Genomic DNA, 21,009 nt, shown 5'->3' with positions numbered 1-21,009 from the left:
CCTGGGTTTGAATCCTGCCAGGAACAACATCTGCAAGGCGTTTGTATGTTCTCCCCATGTTTGCTTGGATTTCCTCCCATTCTACTGATAGGAAAATAAATGTACATTGTGATCCCTATATGGGGCTCACAATCTACATAAAGGAAAAAAAAAGAATATACGTTATACTCGCGTTCCTCAACCTCTTCTGGGAATCCATCACTCCCTTAGGATCTTCTTCCGACCTCTTGGGTGACATCATGAGCACTGTGATTGGGCCTCATGGGGCGTGGTGAAGTCATGGTGTTTTAACACGTCATGTCAGTGTCCCCCCTTGTGACCCAGAAGGACCAATCAGAGGCATCAGTGGTTCCCCTTGGCACGTGAAGTCACTATGTAGACTAGAGGTTGACCCTGACGGAGTTCCAGAAGCCCAGAAGAGTTAAGGGAAGGTGACTAGAGATGAGCGAATATACTTGTTTGAATACCTCTGGTGAATAAACACTTCCAAGGCAACAAATTTTTACTGCCCCTCCCCCCCCAAATTCCCTGGCGCCGGGAGCTATGCGTCGTAGGTAGAGATGAGCGAACACTGTTCAGATCAGCCGATCCGAACAGCACGCACCCATAGAAATGAATGGAAGCAGCTGTGATGCTGACTTTGCCGACGGACGGACGGCGTCACAGGTGCTTCCATTCATTTCTATGGGTGCGTGCTGTTCAGATCGTCTGATCCGAACAGTGTTCGCTCATCTCTAGTCGTAGGTATTCGATCGAGTATATTCGCTCATCTCTAAAGGTGACCATTATGTTTCCAGACCTCCCCTGTGACTCCACTTATTATAACCTGGGGTCTACAGAAACCCCAATGTATAACAGTGCTTTGTAGGTGAAGCCTGAAACTTTTTGAAAATTCAAATCTGGTTTGATCCAAACTGGATGGCTCTTCTCCATTTTCTACTCCTATGTGAAAAGAGCCTAAGGCTCTTTTACATTAGAGTCATTGTTTTCTTTGGACAGACCTCATTGACTTATATGACAGGGTCTATCAGTGTTCGAATATTTTTGACAACACAATAGCACTGCAGACGATATTATGAAAAACACCAAAAAAATCAGACTGGCAAAAATGGTGAACAGAGCCAAAGCTGGTAAGAACGCCCAAGCACCTAATAATCTAGTCAGCGAGTAAATGCTAATTTTAACTACTTCTATTTGTAGGGAAGAGAGCATTATATAGCCTTGTAGAACTTAGTGAATTACTCCATGTGATTCATTTTAGCTTACAAAGAGCATATCTCTTAAAGGGGTTCTTCAACCAGGACAACCTCCTTTTTGTATGGCAGCGAGGTAAGCGCCAGGGAGAAATGAAAAATTTAGAGAATTTTTTCCTAACTATTGTTGGTCCAGCGAAACATTTGTCAGCTCTTGTGGGAGAGGGGGAACTTAAATTATTGTCAAAAAACATATTATAGCATTATTCTTGGAACACAGGTATCTGCAAGTACAAAAGCATGCAACTATTTCAATTATTTTCTAGGCTATGTACACCATGAGCTAGTTCATTTTCAGACACTCCGAAATATGGTTTGCAACCTGCTCATAGTACAAACTTGGCTCATGTAGTAGTAGATGGTGGACATGTGTCCTGTGAATCTAGAAAGCCACTACTGGTTCGGAAGATCTAGTACAGCTTTATTCCTTTACCGTGATCAACTTCTTTGCCCATTGTGGTCTCAACACTAAGGATGGCCCATAGATTTGTTTCAGATCGAAAAACTTTGGATAAAAATCAAAGGGGTCAGAAGAGATCACAGAGTATAATAGGTGGAAGCCCAGGAGAGGTGTGAAAAATAACAAACAATTATACTCACCTTCCCTCAGCTCTTCCTGGAATGCTTGGCTCTCTCCGGGTCCTCTTTCCGGTTTCTCTTGAAATTATGACCTGGGGTCATCAATGAGGACTGTGATGACATCATGACACTTGGTGTGCCCCATGTGACCAATCACAGGCCTCATTAATGACCCTGGTTGCATGACGTCACCCAGAAGCCAGGAAGAGGACCCAAAAAGAACTGAGGACAACAAAAGGAGGCCCAGAAAAGGTAAGGGAAGATATAATAAATCTAATTGTTTGGGGGGTTTTGTTATTTTTTACACCTCCCCTGGACCTCCAGACCTACACTCTAAGGTCTGAAGACTAATAGTTGGAAGCCCAGGGGAGGTGTATAAGAATAAAAAATAATTACACTCACCTTTCCTCAGCTCTTCTCGACATCTTTGGCACTCTCTGGGTCCTCTTCCCAGCTTCTGTTGACGTCATGCGCCTGGGGACATCACTGAGGCCTGTGATGACATCATGACACTCAGTGCACCACATGTGACCACTAAGGCTGAATCACAAGCCTCAGTGGTGACCCTGGTGCATGACATCACCTAGAAGCTAGGAAAAGGAACCAAAAATAGCCAAGGACACAGCAAAGAGGCCCCGAAAAGGTGAGGGAAGGTATAATAAGTAGTAGTTCTTTTTTGTTTTACACCTCCCCTGGACCTCCACCTATTATATTCTGAGGTCTGAAGAGACCCCAGAGTATAATAATTCAATGTTCAGTTCCCAGGTAATGAACCCTTAAAGTTTCAGGTTTGGGATGAACTTTTAATTTCCCACAGTGGCACCAAAAATTACCATACATGGAATGGTGATTGTGGTCAGGATGGTCACCAATTTAGGATTCTGCACTGAAATCTGTGTCAAATCCGACATGTGTGAACAGAGCCATACATGACATAAACCCTGAGCAGCCAGCACAGCCAACTATGTGAAGGAATTGTACAGACAGCAACAAAATGGTGTGACTATTAAAAAATGACTATGAAGAAAGTGGCCTCATTTGGCATTTAGGAAGCAAATGAACTAGAAACAAAAGGTGTGCATAGCCTTTACTGGGTGGAGAAAATCTGTACATGTACCTGTAAAAATGTACTATATACATTAAATGTTATATTTAAATATTGCTATTATATATGTTATGCCTTAAGTCAATAGAAGTTCTGAGTTTGTTTCTCTGGTTAATAATGCTAAATATTTAAAGGGGTTCACAACTTTATAGGAAGATTTCCTAAAAGGCCATAAACTGTAATTGCCCATATACCTTACCCCAATGTCCATGCTGCCCATTCGCGGTTTTTGGGGACCAGCAGTTTTTGCATCTATAGGATATAAATGGAAGTAGTTATGGAATTTATGGCTATGTCCACTTCTGTGCATGACCAAATACAGGATCCTGTTACCCACCCATGCCCATGGGTCAGTTACTCTTCGTGACATGACTGCTGCCACCTTACATCTTATGTAGGCCATTGGGTAGAAAGGACCTTCTAATGGAGTGCTTGGGTAAGATATAAAGCCACTCAAGTTGGGTCCACATAGGGTTTTTTGGACTGGATTTTGAGGCGGAGGCCGCCTTAGAATCTGGTCCAAAAATGGGTAGCCGCGACTTGATGCTGGTGCAGTGCATAGAGCGCACCGGCATCCAGTCATGGCATTCCGCTCTGGATTAGGCCCAAATGAATGGGCCTAGTCGGGAGGTAGTGTTGCGCCATGGACTGATTCAGCCGCGGATTCCGCCTCATGCAAGGGCATGTTGCTTCTTTTTCCCGCAAGCAGCAACAAACCATTTGCGGAAAAAGGAACCCATTGAACCGAATTTTGACGCGGATTCCGCATCAAAATCCTGACCAAAAATCCCCATGTTAACCCGTCTTTACAGTTTTCTGTGCCACAACGAAAATGTTTTATGGTTTATTGGAAAATTTTCCTATAAGGTGGCCAATCCCTTTAAATTCATTGAAGTCAATGAAAAATTACACTGCCTATAAAAGTACTGGAATTTTTCATGTTTATTGTGTACCATTAAAGAAGGTAAATTAACAAACTTATGCTGCGGCCCCTGTGCTCTTTTTGAGTTTACTGCTTCACCTACTATGTAATGTGTTCAACTGGACGCCATCATACATGAAAGGGAAATATTATCAAGACTGACGTTCTGTATGCCGGCCGTAATGATGTCTCTGGCTTCCTTGTGCCAGAAATGAAATCTACGCCAGCTTGGAACTGAATGAGTTAGAATTACTCTGTTGGGCTGAGGCCTCCCTGCCCTGCTCCACCTTGTCACCCATTTTTAGAAAATATGGCAAGTGGGGCACATAAGGCATAGTATGGTGCAGGAATGGGTCATGCGCCAAAGATCTGCCACATTCTCATCCATGATTAGAGAAACCCATGACATCACTGATAACATCGGAGGGATTCCTTGAGCCATAGTGTGTTTACATTATGTAGGAAACATACAACGGAGAAGATATGGGAAATTTTTAAAGTCAATTTTGTGAGAACCTACTTTACCATAATTTGTTCCAAATTTATCAAAAGTTGTACAATGTGTGATAAGTTTGACACATCTTTAAGTCTTACTATTCCGTATACACCATCATTCTACTGTAGTGAGATTACAACAATTTTTGTGATTTTTTTCAAAAAGTTGCAGATGATAAATCTGGTGTGCCTCAGGTCAGTGTGCTGTCCATGCCAGGTACCCCAACTATTATTGAAAAGTGAAATGCCTGATGTGAAATTGCAAAAAAAAAAAAAATCACAAAATTCTTGAGCAAATAAGCCCAAAAATCTACAAACCCGTATTTTGCAACTTTCTGATGTCAGGATTCTGGACCACAGGGCTTGATAAATTCCCTCCAATATTACTTTTATCAGTCACCTGTATATGGAGACAGCGGGAGACACAGATCGAGATGTTCTTAAATGAGTCGCCAAAACAACAAGCAAATTTTTTGTTTCATCGCTTGTATATTATAGTGGCATATTGTGCCAATCGTCTTGGGTTGTCATCTACTGTGTCACAACTTTTCCCATTCTTTGATTTCTTTCACTTTAATCTAAGTTTGGAATTAAGTCATGCACAAGAGTTCTTACCATGGGACATCCACCATCTATACAATTCACATTGGTCTTCATAGACTGGATAAACATGTTGTTCCCTGGCATAACTTCAATAGTGATGGGTGAACCTTGCAAAATTTCCTTTGTGAATATTCACAAAGTCCACCTGGAAAATTCATTTTGAAACTTTTGCTGAATTGTAAGGCGAATCCTTAAAATTTAGGGTTTGGCAGAAATGGAAATTTTTGGAAAATCTGTAACCCGATTTGTTATAAACCAGTTTCCTCAACACTAATGAATTGTGTCGCTTAGAGCACCATGGAGAGCTTTTCCTAGATCCTTTTTGGCAGAGAGTTCACAACACTGAGTGTTAGAGATCACTCGGAGACATGTTGGGGGTGTTCACACTTGCACCCGTGTCCACCCTGTGACACTCTGCCGGGTTTCTGTCCTCAGCCCCAGCAAAACTGGACAGGGGACGGCTTCCCGGCGGTCAGCTTTAAAACCCCTTCATTTCAATGGGTTTTTAAAGGTGTCCATCTGCAGCTTCTCCGCGGGGAAACCGTTTTTTTTTTTTTTTGGCCAGACACAAAGTCCTGCGTGTCTGACTTTGTGTCTGGCCAAAAAAAACTGTAGCCACTGTAACAGTAGCCACTTTAATATCTCTTGCCTGCTCCTGCCTCACAGCACAGAGCCTAAATAGCATACAAGGAATCAAAACTAACAGCATGTATTGCTCAGGAATGGTGGGGCTACAACTGTGCCAGAAAGAATGGAGCAGCGCCTAGCAAAGAGCTGGACTTGATGGAGGTGGTGAAAGGTCCGCTTTAACTTCTTGAGAACACAACCAGTTTTCATCCTTGTCTTTCAACTCAAAACTTTATTTTTCTGTCTATATATTCATATGAGGGCTTTTTTTTGTGATTTGACTTTAGTTTTTAATGCCACCGTTAATTATATTACTAGGAGATTTAACACACATATTGTAGGGCGATCAAATACCTTCCCTGCATAGTTTTTGGTGTAAAAAAAAGCAGGCCCGGCTTTAGGGAATGGGGGGCAAACTGGGCAATTGCCCAAGGCCCCCACACCTTTTGGGGCCCCATACTTTCCCTACTGTTAGGATTAACAATCGGTAGCAGAGAAATCTTTGGCACTTGCAGGGGCTGCCGATCGCTTCTTGTAAAAGCTTCCTGTGCCGCCGCTGCCCCTACCCCTCCTCACAGAGTCAGAGTGTGAGGGGAGACGTCCTGTGCGATGTCACAGCTTTCTCTACTGCCAGACAGAGCTGTACATGAGTGTCCTCCGTGTCCTGTGCACCCAGCCATTCAGCTAAATGTAAGCATATTTTTGGGTAAAATATGTATAGATGTGTATATTTTTTTACATTATGTGTCTTATATACTGTGTGAGTCCTGTATGTTTTACATGTGTGTGTATATGTTGTATATGACTGTATGTGTGTGAATCGATGGGTATATGTGTAAGTATGTACAGTATAACAATGTCTATCTATCCGTGTTTGCTTCTATACATGTCTACCATTATACATATTAGAATTGTAATTTATATGTATTTTATAATGGATGCTCAGGTCCATTCCCATCTGCGATCGGTATCCATTCGGGGACTCCGCTTGGAGACTGCTTTGTCCACTTTGTCTAAAACCGGCCCTGGCTAGTTACTATTGAATATGGAAGTAGAGGGGTTAGTCGGCTAGGATCAGCGCTCTCTTTGACCACAGCTGCTGCAGGCCAAGTGTCATGTGTATAACATGAGCAGCCTATGCCACATATGGAGTAGGATCAGCTGCTGAGCTCGTGCCATGTTTCCACAACACACATATATAGCGATAGCCCGAGTCAAGTCAAGTACAGCCAAGCCTGAGGGGCAACACGGTGACTCAGTGGTTAGCACTGCAACCTTGAAGTGCTGGAGTCCTGGGTTCGAATCCGGCCAGGAACAACATCTGCAAGGAGTTTGTATGTTCTCCCAGTGTTTGCGTTGGTTTCCTCCCATTCTGCAAAGACATACTGATAGGAGAAAAAAAAAAGTACATTGTGATCCCTATATGGGGCTGACAATCTACATTAAAAAATAAAAAAAAGTATAGCCAAGCCCAAGAGTTTTTGTACCTTGTTACAAAAATAATACAGACACTGCCACACATCAATGACAGGATGCCACTTTATATCACTGTTTTCTTTAATGAGACCAAAAACGGTGTATACATTGTCATGGCAGGTTAGTAAATATTCTGACATCTGTAGGTCAACTCCATTCTGTGTGCAAAAGATGTTTCCGAAGGGTTTTCTTTTCCTCCCATTTTTCTGCTGTCAGGACGCAGGAGCCCCTCGCTGTGACTGCACTGGAATACCCTTATAATGCAGCAATAATGTGAGCTTTCTTGTAAATCAGAAGTCACTGTCGAATGACATCGGTCTTAGGGCCCATGCACACGATGTAACGTGTCGTTGATTCTGACACGTAAACTCGTGTCAGAGTCAGCGCTTCAAAACAGAATCCCATTGACTTCAATGGGTTCCATTTAACACGTGTAACTCATTGAAATCAATAGGTTAAAAAGCCTCCCATTGATTTCAATGTGTAGCGTGCGTAAAACGGAACCCATTGAACTCAATGGGATTCTGTTTTGCAGCGCTGATTCTGACACGAGTTTACGTGTCAGAATCAACGCCACGTTATATCGTGTGCACGGGCCCTTACGGAGATCGTGTCATTTTTCTATGCAGTTGCTGCTAAAGGGACAGTAAAAAGTGCAACCATATTGGCGCTCACTTTCTGAACTAGAAAATGCCAGTATTGCTTTAACGAGATCTTCTGGAACTTAATTATTGACGGCCTATTCTTAGCATAAGGCATCGCTATTAGATCGGTGGGGGTCCATCTCCCGTCACTATGGCCAATCTGCTGTATGAAGGGGCTGCAGCGCTCAGCCATGTTTCTCTATCACATTGCCTTTTTACAGTCCAGTTCCATTTACATGAATTGGGTTAATCTGCAATACCAGGCAAAGCCACTAGACAATCTATGGCACTGTGCCTTGGCATATTGTGTAGAGATCAAGTACAGCAGTCCCTACAAACTGGTGAGTACCTGTTGTAAGGCAGATCAGACCCCCAAAAAGCTGATACTGATGATCTATCCTAAAGATAGGTCCTCCATATTTAAAGTGCACCTCCAATTATAAAACCGATTCTTATAAATGAATAGTACGGGTGAATATGGGAAACTGTCATTTATCTTATTTTAAAAAATCGGTTTCCTTCTCCACTTATTAGGCTTCTCTTCCCTTTCTTATCTTCATTCAAGCTGCTCTTTCTAATGAGATCAAACGCCATCTTTAGCCTTATACAGAAGTCTATGGAGAGGGGCGGCTTTTATGGCCTCATCCTGTGCAGTGGTAGAGCCTTATCTTAAAAGTTAGCAGAGTCAGAAGAGCTCTCCCTCATTCACAAAGTAGCTGAGTTTAGGAGCTGCAGTATGTGTCTTTTTTAGCAGCCTCCTCCTCTCCATAGGCTTCTGTGTAAAAAAAAAAAATTAACTCATCAATAAGTGGAGAAGGAAACAGATTTCTTTAATAAGATATATTACAAAGTTTCTTATATTCCCTTGTACTATTCATTTATGCAAAGTTGTTTTATATGCGGAGTTACACCTTAAGTCCTGAAAAATGCCTTATAGTAAAACATAATAAAACTTTGGCTACTGCTTTCACTTGTGGCTCTGTTCATACCATGTTTTAGACCCACACAAAAAGAAAGTATACAGACATGTACAATAATGTAGGCATAGGTTTCAACAGGGTGATGGATTTACATCTGATACCTTTGAGGTTAAAATATTAGACATCGATACATGATTATTTTTTTTTGCAATAGAAGACATTTCTAAATGAGTATAAAGAAAAAGAAGACAACCAGAGCCAAACAGAATATTTTTTTTAAAAAAATGCCATGAACTGATATATGGCGATTATGTCTTGTGAGGTTTTCTTAATGGTGACTTCCTCATTGGCTTTAATACTGGCGGTTATTTGTATATATGTGTGTACAAAAAAAAAAAGAAAAGTTGAACAAGGCCAGAAATGAAGTATTGCCACGAACACCTATCAGTAGTGCTACCTTAAGCTTATAATCTGTTAGACTAGCCATACACATTAGATAGGAGCCGTCAAACTTTTTGCTCAGCCGATAGCTATGACCGATAACGATTCCCCCTCCATACATGATCGAGGGGAGTAAGCTTATCTCCTTTGAAAAAAAATTTTAAATATTGAAATTTCCCTTCCCGATCCGGTCGTGTGGAAGAGCTGGTCGATTCGACTGACTTCCTACTAATACCTATGGCCACTTTCACTTCAAACGGTGCGATACACATACATACCAAAAGGCTTTTAATATGTCGCCTCTCCTTTAAATTCTAGTATATTATGGAGTACATGGGGGACAAAAAAAAACAAACAAAAAAAAAAAAACATTTACAAATAGCTACAAAAAGGCGTTTTAATGCAACACTTTCCAGGGAAATTTTTCATTAGAAAAAGTTAAAAGTAAAATATATCCTTTCCGCTTCACAGGTAAAAATTAACTAGTTAATGCCATCTACTTCCTAGAATTTTGATGAGGTTGACAAATTATCTTTCGATATATTGGGTCTATAGGCATGCATATACGTATGCTAATTTGTCTAGTTCTACTAAAATAAAAAACTTTTTATTTTTTGTTTTTTTTTCTTAAGAAAATTTTTGTCTTATGAAATGGCAGACCGATACAAAAGGAGATTGTACTGTGGTTTGCTGTAGAGAGTCTACAGGAAACGGTCAAGCTTTCGTTCTGAAAATGGGATTTTTGACCTAAAATTTTTTAAATTTTTTTTTTTTGTCAAATACACGTTTAGTGTACGGGTTTAAAGCTACAATTCAGAAAATTGCTAAGTTACTAAAAGAGTCCATAATACAACATTTCTAGGTTATACATTATTGTATAGAAGTATGTAAACTGAAGGTCTCACTCCAGGATGTGGTGGACGGCTCTCAAGTGTCTCTTCACCCTACGCTTTTCCTGAAAGCTCTTCCCACAAAGGGGGCAGTTGTGTGGCCGCTCTCCGGTGTGCACCCGCTTGTGTTTCGAAAAGTTGGAAGAATTGTTAAACCTTTTGTAACACACGTCACACTGAAAAGGCTTTTCGCCGGTATGGATACGTTGATGACTAGACAAAGCGGACGACTGGGTGAATCCTTTGCCACAAACTTGACAGACAAAAGGCCTCTCGCCCGTGTGAACCCTCAAATGCTCTTTTAAGTCTGTAGCCCTTTTAAAACGTTTCGAGCACACAAAACATATATAGGGTTTAGGATCTAATTCGAAGTATTGGCCATCGTCTTGGTCGACGTTAGAGTCCCAACATTCCATCAGGTCCTCCTGATCCGCCACGTCCGAAACACTGCAGGGTAAATCGCTCTCGATATTTTCTTGGCAGTCTTCTTTATCGAATTGGATTAACTCCTCGGCAAGTCTGGTTTCCTCTTTTGGCGGCTGGATCGCTTTTAGATTGGCTTCCACTTTAGTCTTAGGATCTGTGATCTGGTATTGAAACGAACATTTGGCAAGACCGATAATACCGTCATCATCATCACTCTCGTCGTCAGTAGTATCAGATATCTCTACGTATATGTCTTGAGCTCCTTTACTATAAAAGTTGATGTTTTCAGATCGCGGAGATGTCGTATTGCTACATTCATAGGTTGGAGACCGTGAAAACTTTGGTTTGACGTTTCCCTCCGCATTCACGTGAAATGCGCTTTCGCCGTTTTCGACGGAGCACTCTGAAGTCAAGTCTATTGCATTCTGAACGTGTACCATTTGCTTAGCCTTAAGATCGGTTATCTTTAAAGAAGGCCGTTCCTTAAAGCTATTGGTTGTTACCGAAGGGGAAAGTTCGTTCGTAGTTAATTTTTCGTTACTTTCGTCGGAGATTTTCTTTTCGGAAATGAACTTAAAATCTTCGTCATTTAGTACCATTCTCCCCAAATCCTTTTTGTTATAAAACGCACCCATGCCGTTCGGATAGCTCATGCTATTTTTAATTCGAAGCGGCTGTTTGGAGTGCGAAAGCTCATCCTCCATTTTCACCTTCGCGATGATATCTTGCATTGAATGTGTTCGTTGGTGCTTTTTAAAATTGGAAGAATTGTTAAAAGTTTTACCACAGACGTTACAGTGAAATGGCTTCTCCCCCGTGTGAATTCGCATATGTCCCGTCAACACTGAAGACTGAGTGAAACACTTGTCGCATATTCTGCAGCGGTATGGTCGTTCTCCAGTGTGAACTCGCTCATGGTCTTTCAAATCAGACGTACGCTTAAAGGCCTTGTCGCAATACGAGCACCCATAAGGCTTCTCAGGCAGTAACATGCTGCTTACCTGCTCTTGATTCGTTGGACCTTGCGGCTGGATATGAAGACGTTTATGTTTTATAAAATTTGAGGGATCTTTAAACAATTTTCCGCATATCTCACACTTGTAGGTTTTGACTAGGACGTGCGTACGTTTATGGGTTAGTAAAGAGGAAGACTGGGTGAAGGCTTTGGCACATAGGTCACATTTATAAGGACGTTCGTTTGTGTGGATGTTATAGTGGTCTTTCAAGTTAGCGCTATTCTGAAATGGGCGCCCACAGACCTGACATTCAAAACAATTACCGCCATTATGCATGTGTTCATGAAACATCAGCTCGGACACGTAATCAAATTTTTCAGAACAGATGCCACATGCCAGTTCCTTCCTTGAGATTGGTGGTTCTTCGCAACTTTCAATGTCATCCAACTCCCTTTTAATGCTGAATGTTGGACGATTTGGAGCTTCTAACTTGGGAAAGTTTCCCAACTTCATTGCCATACCATCATGAAGGCTTTGTATGGATGTACTCATCATTACGTTGCGGCTGGGTATATGTGGTAGGTCTTCGGCACAACATTCGATATGCTTCAATTCTAACGTCTCATCATTGTCTTCTTTTGCTGTGGATTTGTACAGTGTGAGTGGAGCAGGGGGGAGATTTTTTGTCATACTCCAGGCTTTAAATAGGATTTCCTTCCACCTGAAAAAATTAAAAACAAAAAACAATTTTTAAAATTTTATATTTTTGTTTAAAAAACTACAACTGGATTTACATGCGGCAGATTCTGATGTAGAAATTTCTGCTACAGTCCTGTTCACTGCTGCATGAAAATCCAAAGATATAATTAATCATTTTTCCTTTACCGTCAAATGCGGATTGATGGGAAAAAAAACTTTTTGGATCATTGCTGAATACAGTCGTAATCTGAGGGAGTTTTTCCAGGCTTATAAACGTCATGACCTATCCTTATGAAAGGTCATCATTTATAGATCAGCAGGATTGACACCCGGGCCTCCTGCCAATCAGCTGTTTGAAGAGGCCACAACATTTGGAAGATCAATGTGGCCTCTTCACATAAAACCGTACAGTGCCGTACATTTCATAGTGGCTGTACTTGATAACCACTTTCTAGTATAATTACACCTATGGGGAAACTGCTGGCATTTCCGTAGATATAATTAACATGCTGCTGATAGGGCCACACAGTGGCTCAGTGGTTAGCACTGCAGCCTTGCAGCGCTGGGGTCCTGGTGTTCAAATCCCGTCAAGGGCAAAAAACCATCTGCAAGGAGTTTGTATGTTCTCCCCATATTTGCATGGATTTCCATCCCATATTCCAAAGACATACTGATAGGGGGAAAAAATGTACATTGAGAGCTCTATGTGGGGCTCACAATCTACATTTAAAAAGAAAAAAAAGAAAAATAAAATACCATATATACTCGAGTATAAGCCGACCCGAGTATAAGCCGAGGCCCCTAATTTTACCACAAAAAACTGGGAAAACGTATTGACTCGAGTATAAGCCGAGGTGGGAAATGCAGCAGCTACTGGAAAATTTCAAAAGTTAAATATGGTCGGAGTTTTTGGGTGCAGTAGGTGCTGGGGAAGGGGAGGGGGAGGGGGAGGGGGTGTTTTGGTTGTCTGTCTGCCCCTTCCCTGAGCTTGAGGACTAAGTTTTTTTTTCCCCCCACTTGGAATTCAGCCTGGCTGAATATAGGGGATCTGCAGTGCTCCTATTAACCCCTTCCTAACGGAACAGGAGCACTGCAGATCCCCTATATTCAGTAGACCGGGCACTATCAGACACAGGGAGACCTAATGTGTATGTGTGTCACAGTCATTTTCTACTTTTGTGTCTATTCTAGGGAAAGGAGGGATGTAGAACTTTTAATATTTTTTAAAGCTTCTTTTTTTTCCCCACTATTTTATGGGAGATTCTATACATTGATATTGCTAATGGTCATAGACCTCCCCACCCCCTAAAAAAAAAATAATAATTTTTTTTTTTGCTGACTCCAGTATAAGCCAAAGGGGGATTTTTCAGCACAAAAACTGTGCTGAAAAATTCGGCATACACTCGAGTATATACGGTTATTGACATGCTGCGATTTCCAAAAGTGCGCCAGTTTGGGAAATTGCAGGGTGTCCGTACCACATTTTTTACTGTAAAGTGGGCATGGGATTCGCTAGGTTCAAACTGCGGCGTTTATGCCACATTGGGCCCCTATTGTTAGCATGGTGGCTCAGTGGTTAGCATTGCAACCTTGCAGCACTGAGTCCTAGGTTCAAATCCTGCCAAGGACAACATCTGCAAGGAGTTTGTATGTTTTCCCCGTGTTTGCGTGGGTTTCCTCCGGGTACTCTGATTTCCTCCCAAACACCAAAGACATACTGACAGGGAATGTAGATTATGAGCCCTATATAGAACAGTGACTGTCAATGTCTGTAAAGTGCTGCGGAATATGATGGTGCTATTTAAGTAAGCATAATAACAATAATAAATAAATAGGCATCACGTTGCAGAAATGCAGCTTTTTGTTGCAGATTTTGATGTGTTTTTTTTTAAGCCAAAGCCAGGAGTGGCTTGAGCAGAAGGTAGAATTCTAAGAACTTTCTATATAATTCTAATTCCTTTTGAAGCCATTTTTGGTTTTGACTAAAAAAAAAAAAAAAAAAAAAAAAAAAACTTCCAGCAAAATCTGCAACGAAAAAAAAAAAAAGACTGTATCAGCAATGTGGGACCTCAGCCTTAATGCCCATTTGTCATCTGATCTCATTGGAGCACATTTATCAATCCTGTCAAACTTTGCATTCCCAAACTACTAATCCCGTTTGTAGTTTTAAACATATATAAAAATCTGTTGTAGAGACCTTCATAAATATGGAGTGCTTCTAGAAGAGTCAAATACCATCCAACTAAGGGAGGGTTCACACTACCCTTGGATATCAGTTATGATAATGTCCATAAAAAAAAAAGAAAAAAAATGAAGTTAAAGGGGTTGTCCTATCTCAAGGATCCTATCTATACTGCTAGTTTATGTGGATTCAAGACTTTTCCTAAATACATCGCTTTATGAAAACTGCTTTGTTTGACCGCTATTTTTTTATCAATGGCAGTTCGCGAGCGTCGGAGGAAGACGGGACCCAAAGACATCGCTGGAAGAGGAGGCGTGGCTGAAGGTGACGTCGGACCCTGAATGCCCGCCCACCATGCACGATAGATAAGTTTAACATATTCTTTTTTAGGGTTTTATTTTAAAACGGGGGGGGGGGGTTAGTTTAAGATAACTTTAGCGGTGCCTGAATAGATTTTTTTAAAGGCTATTCACGCATATGTGGGGCTCTATCAGCATAATTTTGCTAATAGAGTCCCTTTAATTCATTCACTTCATTGTTTACACTGTGTTTCCATAACCACCTAAGTATCCAGCCTGTCATATTTCTCTGTTCTTTCTGGTGCACACTATTCATAAATCCGTTATAAATGCCGAGCACCATAAATTTTTGCGCAAAGGTAGATAGAAAAGTGTTAGACATCTATAAAGATAAATATGCCCCTTTGTTTTTGTGGGCACAGAAAGGATCAGTGACAGAGGACCAGACATCTTCCTTCTGGATTTTGTGGTACAGCAAATTTTGGTTTCATTAGTTATGGCACGTTGACGGAAACAGCAACAGTAAAAATATTGTTAGAATAGGATATTGGAATAATAACCTTTAACATGTTATTACCTATTGGGGGATGGGTCATACGCAATATGTATACATCACAATCACGATGGCAGTGAATGTTGTGGTCATTAGATATCAGTCTGAGATCATTTGTGGGCTCTCAGAGGAGTCACCATTCTTGGAGAAATTTTGGTAGGTTACTGCTTTCACAAGTTTCGCAGTCCTACAGAGTTCGGATTCTGTGAGAAACCCAACAAAAATTCTTCTGTGTGGTCTTAGGCCTCGTTCACATCTGCGTTGGTAATCCATTCGGCGGAGTCCGCATTGGGACCCCCTGAATGGCAAACGGCGTACAGTGAAAGCACACGGACTCCATAGACTATAATGGGGTCCATGTGGTTTCAGCATGGAACATTACTTTCATATCCGCATGACTCGTGCGGAGACTGTGTGGAAAGCACACGGACCCCATTATGGTCTATGGGGTCCATGTGCTTTCACTGTACACCGCTTGCCAATGAGTTTGGTAATCCTTTGCAGGGCGGGGGGGGGGGGGGGTGTCTCCATGCGGACTACCCTGAACGGATTATCAACGCAGATGTGAACGAGGCCTTAGCCTTCTTCAGATTGCTGGAAGGTTTTACTTAAAGGAAATTGTCATCCCTTTCATGCTATCTGGGACATGGACAACATGAAATCCTTTGTTACAGAAGGCTATGTTTTATTCTGAAACGCTTCAGAATATGGATTTGGAAAGTTGCGAATGAGGAGAGGAGTCTGCTATTTTTGTATAGGGAAAGACCTGTCAATCAAGCTAAAGTGGGCACGGGATTCACAGAATCCACTTACCTCTGACTGTAAAACGCCATGATTTTTACCACAGCTATGCCACATGGGGCCATGGCCTCAGACAGATTACGCTTTGCAAACCCCATTGAAATGAATGGGAGACAGTCTAGTTCCAGCAGTTTTTAGTTTGTTTTTTTTACAGAAATCACTAGTGGAGTTTTGTGCCTAAAATTCATTTCAATGGGTTTTGCGAGGGCAGAATCTGCCTGAAGATTAATAAAAAAAAAAAAAAAAAAAAAAAATTAAATAAAATACAGAAATAGGACAAACTGTAAAATAAACTATTCATATTGCTAACCTATTCAAAATCACAGCCTGCCATACTGTCATCCCACCCTCTTTGCAGCCTTCCAATGACCCAAGGGGTGTGACAAACTTTTGTTTACACCATCACTCCCCTTACCACCCCTTGATCAGTCTCATATAGGGGGCATTCACACGGAGTAAAGTGGCACTGATTCTTAAAAAGCCTCCCATTGATGTCAATGTATTCCGCGCAGAAAACGGAACCCATTGAAGTCAATGGGAATCTTTATCAGCACTGATTCTGCCACAAATTATCGTGCAAAATCAGTGCCATGTGAACGCCCCCTTATCGACTCCGGCCCATATTCACTATCACTGCTGAGTTTAGTAAGTGGCTAAAATTGGGCCTCAACTTAGTGCCCATCTGACCTCCTGCCTTCACTGGTGGGCACATCAGTCTATCAGATTTATTGTACTGTACCAAAGAGTTGATGTGGATTATACCTGAAATCTATTCCAGTCCACAATTGGTGTTAATTAGAGATGAGCGAACACTATTCGAAACAGCCGTTTTGAATAGCAAGCTCCCATAGAAGTGAATGGACGTAGCTGGCACGCGGGGGGTTAAGCGACCGGCCGGCGGCAAAGTCTGCCATTCATTTCTATAGGAGCGTGCTATTCGGAACGGCTGTTCTGAATAGTGTTCGCTCATCTCTAGTGTTAATTTGAGTTCAGACCCCGAGGACCTCCCGACATGCACAAGAATAAGTAGGAGGCCAGACTCTCTTGATAATTGTGTTGTGTCTAGTGCCTGCGAGGGAAAGGATTAAAGAGAATCTACCCCCTCCCCCAAGCATATTCAGCCGTCACCACCATGTTACAGAGCACATTACATGATAAACAATACATCTCTGTTATGCATGTCATATTTGTAGATTTGGCAAAAAAAAAAAAAAAAACACTTTGCAGTCTGGTGTAACTGTGGTAGTTGGTGCACTGGAGGCGGACCTGCAGCCCTGGGAGCAGTGGTCTTGCTATTCAGACCCCTACCATCTCTTGCCTTTGCTACTCCATACAGTTGATCCTCCTTCTGTTCTGACATGGCACATCCTACTGTTTCATAAGAACAGTGCTCTCAGGGATGAAGGCCCGCCTCCGGTGCACCAACTGCCTCATTTGCATAAGACTTCAAAGTTGTTTTTCTCCAAATTTACAAAATTGACATACCTAACAGAGGTGTGATGTGTGTCATTGTAATGTGGTCTGTAACATGATGGAGGCAGCTGAATACGCTTGGGGGAGATGATAGAATCCCTTTAAGACTGGGGGGATTTATTATTATTATTATTTAGTACTTCAATATGTCTGCCATCAGGAGCCAACATATTCTGCAGTGCTTTACAAATATTGTCAACAAGTAATGTTCACAAACGCTGGGGGTCCTGGGTTCGAATCTGACCAAGGGCAACATCTGCTGCTCGTTTTTTGCATGGTTTTCCCTACATAGCAAAAATATACTGGTAGGTAAATTGGCTACCCATGAAACAACTGAGCCTTGTGGGAGTTGGGGATGAGCACCCACGAGTTGGGGGAAGTGCCAGAAAACTGGTGTCAATAATGATAAATCTGGTGCAACGTGGTGGCTCAGTGTTTAGCACTGCAGCCTTGCAGTGCTGGAGTCCTGGGTTTGAATCCCACCAGGGACAACATCTGCAAGGCGCTTGTATGTTCTCCCCGTGTTTGCGTGCATTTACTCCCATTCTATAAAGACATACTGACAGGGAAAAAAAATGTACATTGTGATCCCTATATGGGGCTCACAATCTACATTAAAAAAAAAAATAATAATGATAAAATTGACAGGGCCGATAACCCTACACCCACCATGCCCACCTACCAGAGGCTAAACATAAAGCCTAGGACCTGGTACAAAAGCTATGCCAGCCCCCGACCCCTATAATGTATTATACCAATAGTGTATAGTATATACTGGTATAATATATAGTACTGGTCTCCTCATATTGGAAAGAGATATATTATGGGCCCCCCTAAGGCTCTTGGTGCACCCTTTCACGTTGCGCCCCCAGTAAAGTGTTGTGCAGGGCGCAGAACTGAAAAAGCTATTTTTTCACAAAAAAACAAAACAATTTCTTTTATGGCTTGTAAACCAGTTTGTGACGCACAAACCATAACAGATCAGCCCGAATTACTATTATATTACTATTATATATTATTATTACTATTATATTAATATTATATATTATATTACTATTATATATTATATTACTATTATATATTATTAATATTTTACTATATAACTATTACGGTCAGAAAATAAAAGGTAACCTGCACTACAATGAGTCGACCACTTCTAAGTGGCATCTGGAGTCATATGTTGCAGCGCCTCCTCTGGATTCAGGGAGACTCTTGTGACAAGCCGGTCACTTGGTACAAGCTCGTAAATTTACCAAAACCATCGCCGTCTCCATGGGAAACAGCCATGTAAACAGTGCGGAGCAGGGACAGGATTCTGGATGTGGGACAGGATTACAGGAGCTCTGCCCGAATTTCAGCTGAGGTTCAGTATCCTCCTCTGTGCAGTCCATCTGTCCCCTGGGTGACACATCCCAGCCGCCCCCCTCCATACACTGCCTGGGATTGCCAGGGGCCTAGATCGCCATAATCACAGCAGCTCATTGTCGTCCCCCCCTCACCACAGTCCGGGGTCTCAGCTCGGAGCTCCGGCACATTCCGCTCACATCAGGACTCGGACACTGAAGAGAGAAGACGTTACCTTCCTGCGGCGCGCACAACATGGAGGCAGCTCCGTCTCCTCAGCACCTCCAAACTTTCAGCCAACCCAAGTAAATCGCTGCTGGAGCTGCTCGGGGTAGATGCTGAATCCTGGTCGGCTAAAGGACCTTTGATGATGTCATGACCATGTGATGGGTCACATGTATGGGAGGAGCCGGGCGGTGAGCCGTGCTGCTGCCTGAGGAGAAGTTCTTTGTTATGGCGATGTCCTCATGAGCGGGTTATAGAGATGTGGTAGACGTGTGTGTGACCTGCTCTATACAGCTCTGCGGTGTACGCCGTGTATACAGACAGCTCTGCGGTGTACGCCGTGTATATACAGACAGCTCTGCGGTGTACGCCGTGTATATACAGACAGCTCTGCGGTGTACGCCGTGTATATACAGACAGCTCTGCGGTGTACGCCGTGTATATACAGACAGCTCTGCGGTGTACGATATGTATAGACAGACAGCTCTGCGGTGTACGCCGTGTATATACAGACAGCTCTGTGGTGTACGCCGTGTATATACAGACAGCTCTGCGGTGTACGCCGTGTATATACAGACAGCTCTGCGGTGTACGATATGTATAGACAGACAGCTCTGCGGTGTACGCCGTGTATATACAGACAGCTCTGCGGTGTACGCCGTGTATATACAGACAGCTCTGCGGTGTACGCCGTGTATATACAGACAGCTCTGCGGTGTACGCCATGTATATACAGACAGCTCTGCGGTGTACGCCGTGTATATACAGACAGCTCTGCGGTGTACGCCGTGTATATACAGACAGCTCTGCGGTGTACGGCGTGTATATACAGACAGCTCTGCGGTGTACGCCGTGTATATACAGACAGCTCTGCGGTGTACGGCGTGTATATACAGACAGCTCTGCGGTGTACGCCGTGTATATACAGACAGCTCTGCGGTGTACGGCGTGTATATACAGACAGCTCTGCGGTGTACGTCGTGTATATACAGACAGCTCTGCGGTGTACGGCGTGTATAGACAGACAGCTCTGCGGTGTACGCCGTGTATATACAGACAGCTCTGCGGTGTACGGCGTGTATATACAGACAGCTCTGTGGTGTACGCCATGTATATACAGACAGCTCTGCGGTGTACGGTGTGTATAGACAGACAGCTCTGCGGTGTACGGCGTGTATATACAGACAGCTCTGCGGTGTACGGCGTGTATACAGACAGCTCTGCGGTGTACGCCATGTATATACAGACAGCTCTGAGGTGTACGGCGTGTATAGACAGACAGCTCTGCGGTGTACGCTGTGTATATACAGACAGCTCTTCATTGTACATCATGTATATACAGACAGCTCTGCGGTGTACCCAGTGTAATATACAGACAGCTTTGTGGTGTACCCTGTGTAATATACAGACAGCTCTGTGGTGTACTTCGTGTATACAGAAAGCTCTGCAGTGTACTCCATGTATATACAGACAGCTCTGCGGTGTACCCTGTGTAATATACAGACAGCTCTGTGGTGTACTTCGTGTATATACAGACAGCTCTGCGGTGTACGGCGTGTATAGACAGACAACTCTGCGGTGTACGCTGTGTATATACAGACAGCTCTTCATTGTACATCATGTATATACAGACAGCTCTGCGGTGTACCCAGTGTAATATACAGACAGCTTTGTGGTGTACCCTGTGTAATATACAGACAGCTCTGTGGTGTACTTCGTGTATACAGAAAGCTCTGCAGTGTACTCCATGTATATACAGACAGCTCTGCGGTGTACCCTGTGTAATATACAGACAGCTCTGCAGTGTACGGTGTGTATATTCAGATAGTTCTGCAGTATATGGCGTGTATATACAGACAGCTCTGCGATGCTTGCCGTGTATATACACACAGCTCTGAGGTGTTTGCAATGTACGTCGTGTACATACAGTCAGCTCTGTAGTGTACATCATGTATAAACAGACCGCTCTGCGGTGTATGCTGTGTATATACAGACAGCTCTGCAGTGTACGTCGTGTATATACACACAGCTCTGTGCTATACATTATTAAAAACAAAATGGAGGAGGTCCACAAACCCTGTATAAGTAAAATTACA

General features: G+C 42.6%; 1 protein-coding gene across 2 annotated transcripts; it reads right to left on the bottom strand.

Annotated features, from left to right (window-relative positions):
• Positions 1-7,133: 7,133 nt before the first annotated feature.
• LOC142208896 (uncharacterized) lies at positions 7,134-19,028 on the bottom strand. Of its 2 annotated transcripts, none has more exons than XM_075277737.1 (2): positions 18,844-19,028; positions 7,134-12,058 (listed from the first exon to the last, which is right to left on the bottom strand). In XM_075277737.1, the coding sequence occupies exon 2, from the start codon at positions 12,025-12,027 to the stop codon at positions 9,967-9,969; it is 2,061 nt and encodes a 686-aa protein (XP_075133838.1). In that variant the 5' UTR covers positions 12,028-12,058; positions 18,844-19,028; the 3' UTR covers positions 7,134-9,966. The 2 variants fall into 2 exon arrangements, with proteins under 2 accessions (XP_075133838.1, XP_075133837.1); XM_075277736.1 differs by having other exon boundaries at positions 18,924-19,028.
• Positions 19,029-21,009: the final 1,981 nt, after the last annotated feature.

Source organism: Leptodactylus fuscus, chromosome 6 (genome assembly GCF_031893055.1).
Source record: "Leptodactylus fuscus isolate aLepFus1 chromosome 6, aLepFus1.hap2, whole genome shotgun sequence".
Classification (NCBI taxonomy): Eukaryota; Metazoa; Chordata; class Amphibia; order Anura; family Leptodactylidae; genus Leptodactylus; species Leptodactylus fuscus.
Note: the sequence above shows the minus strand (reverse complement) of the source record. Positions and strands in the feature narration are given on the sequence as shown.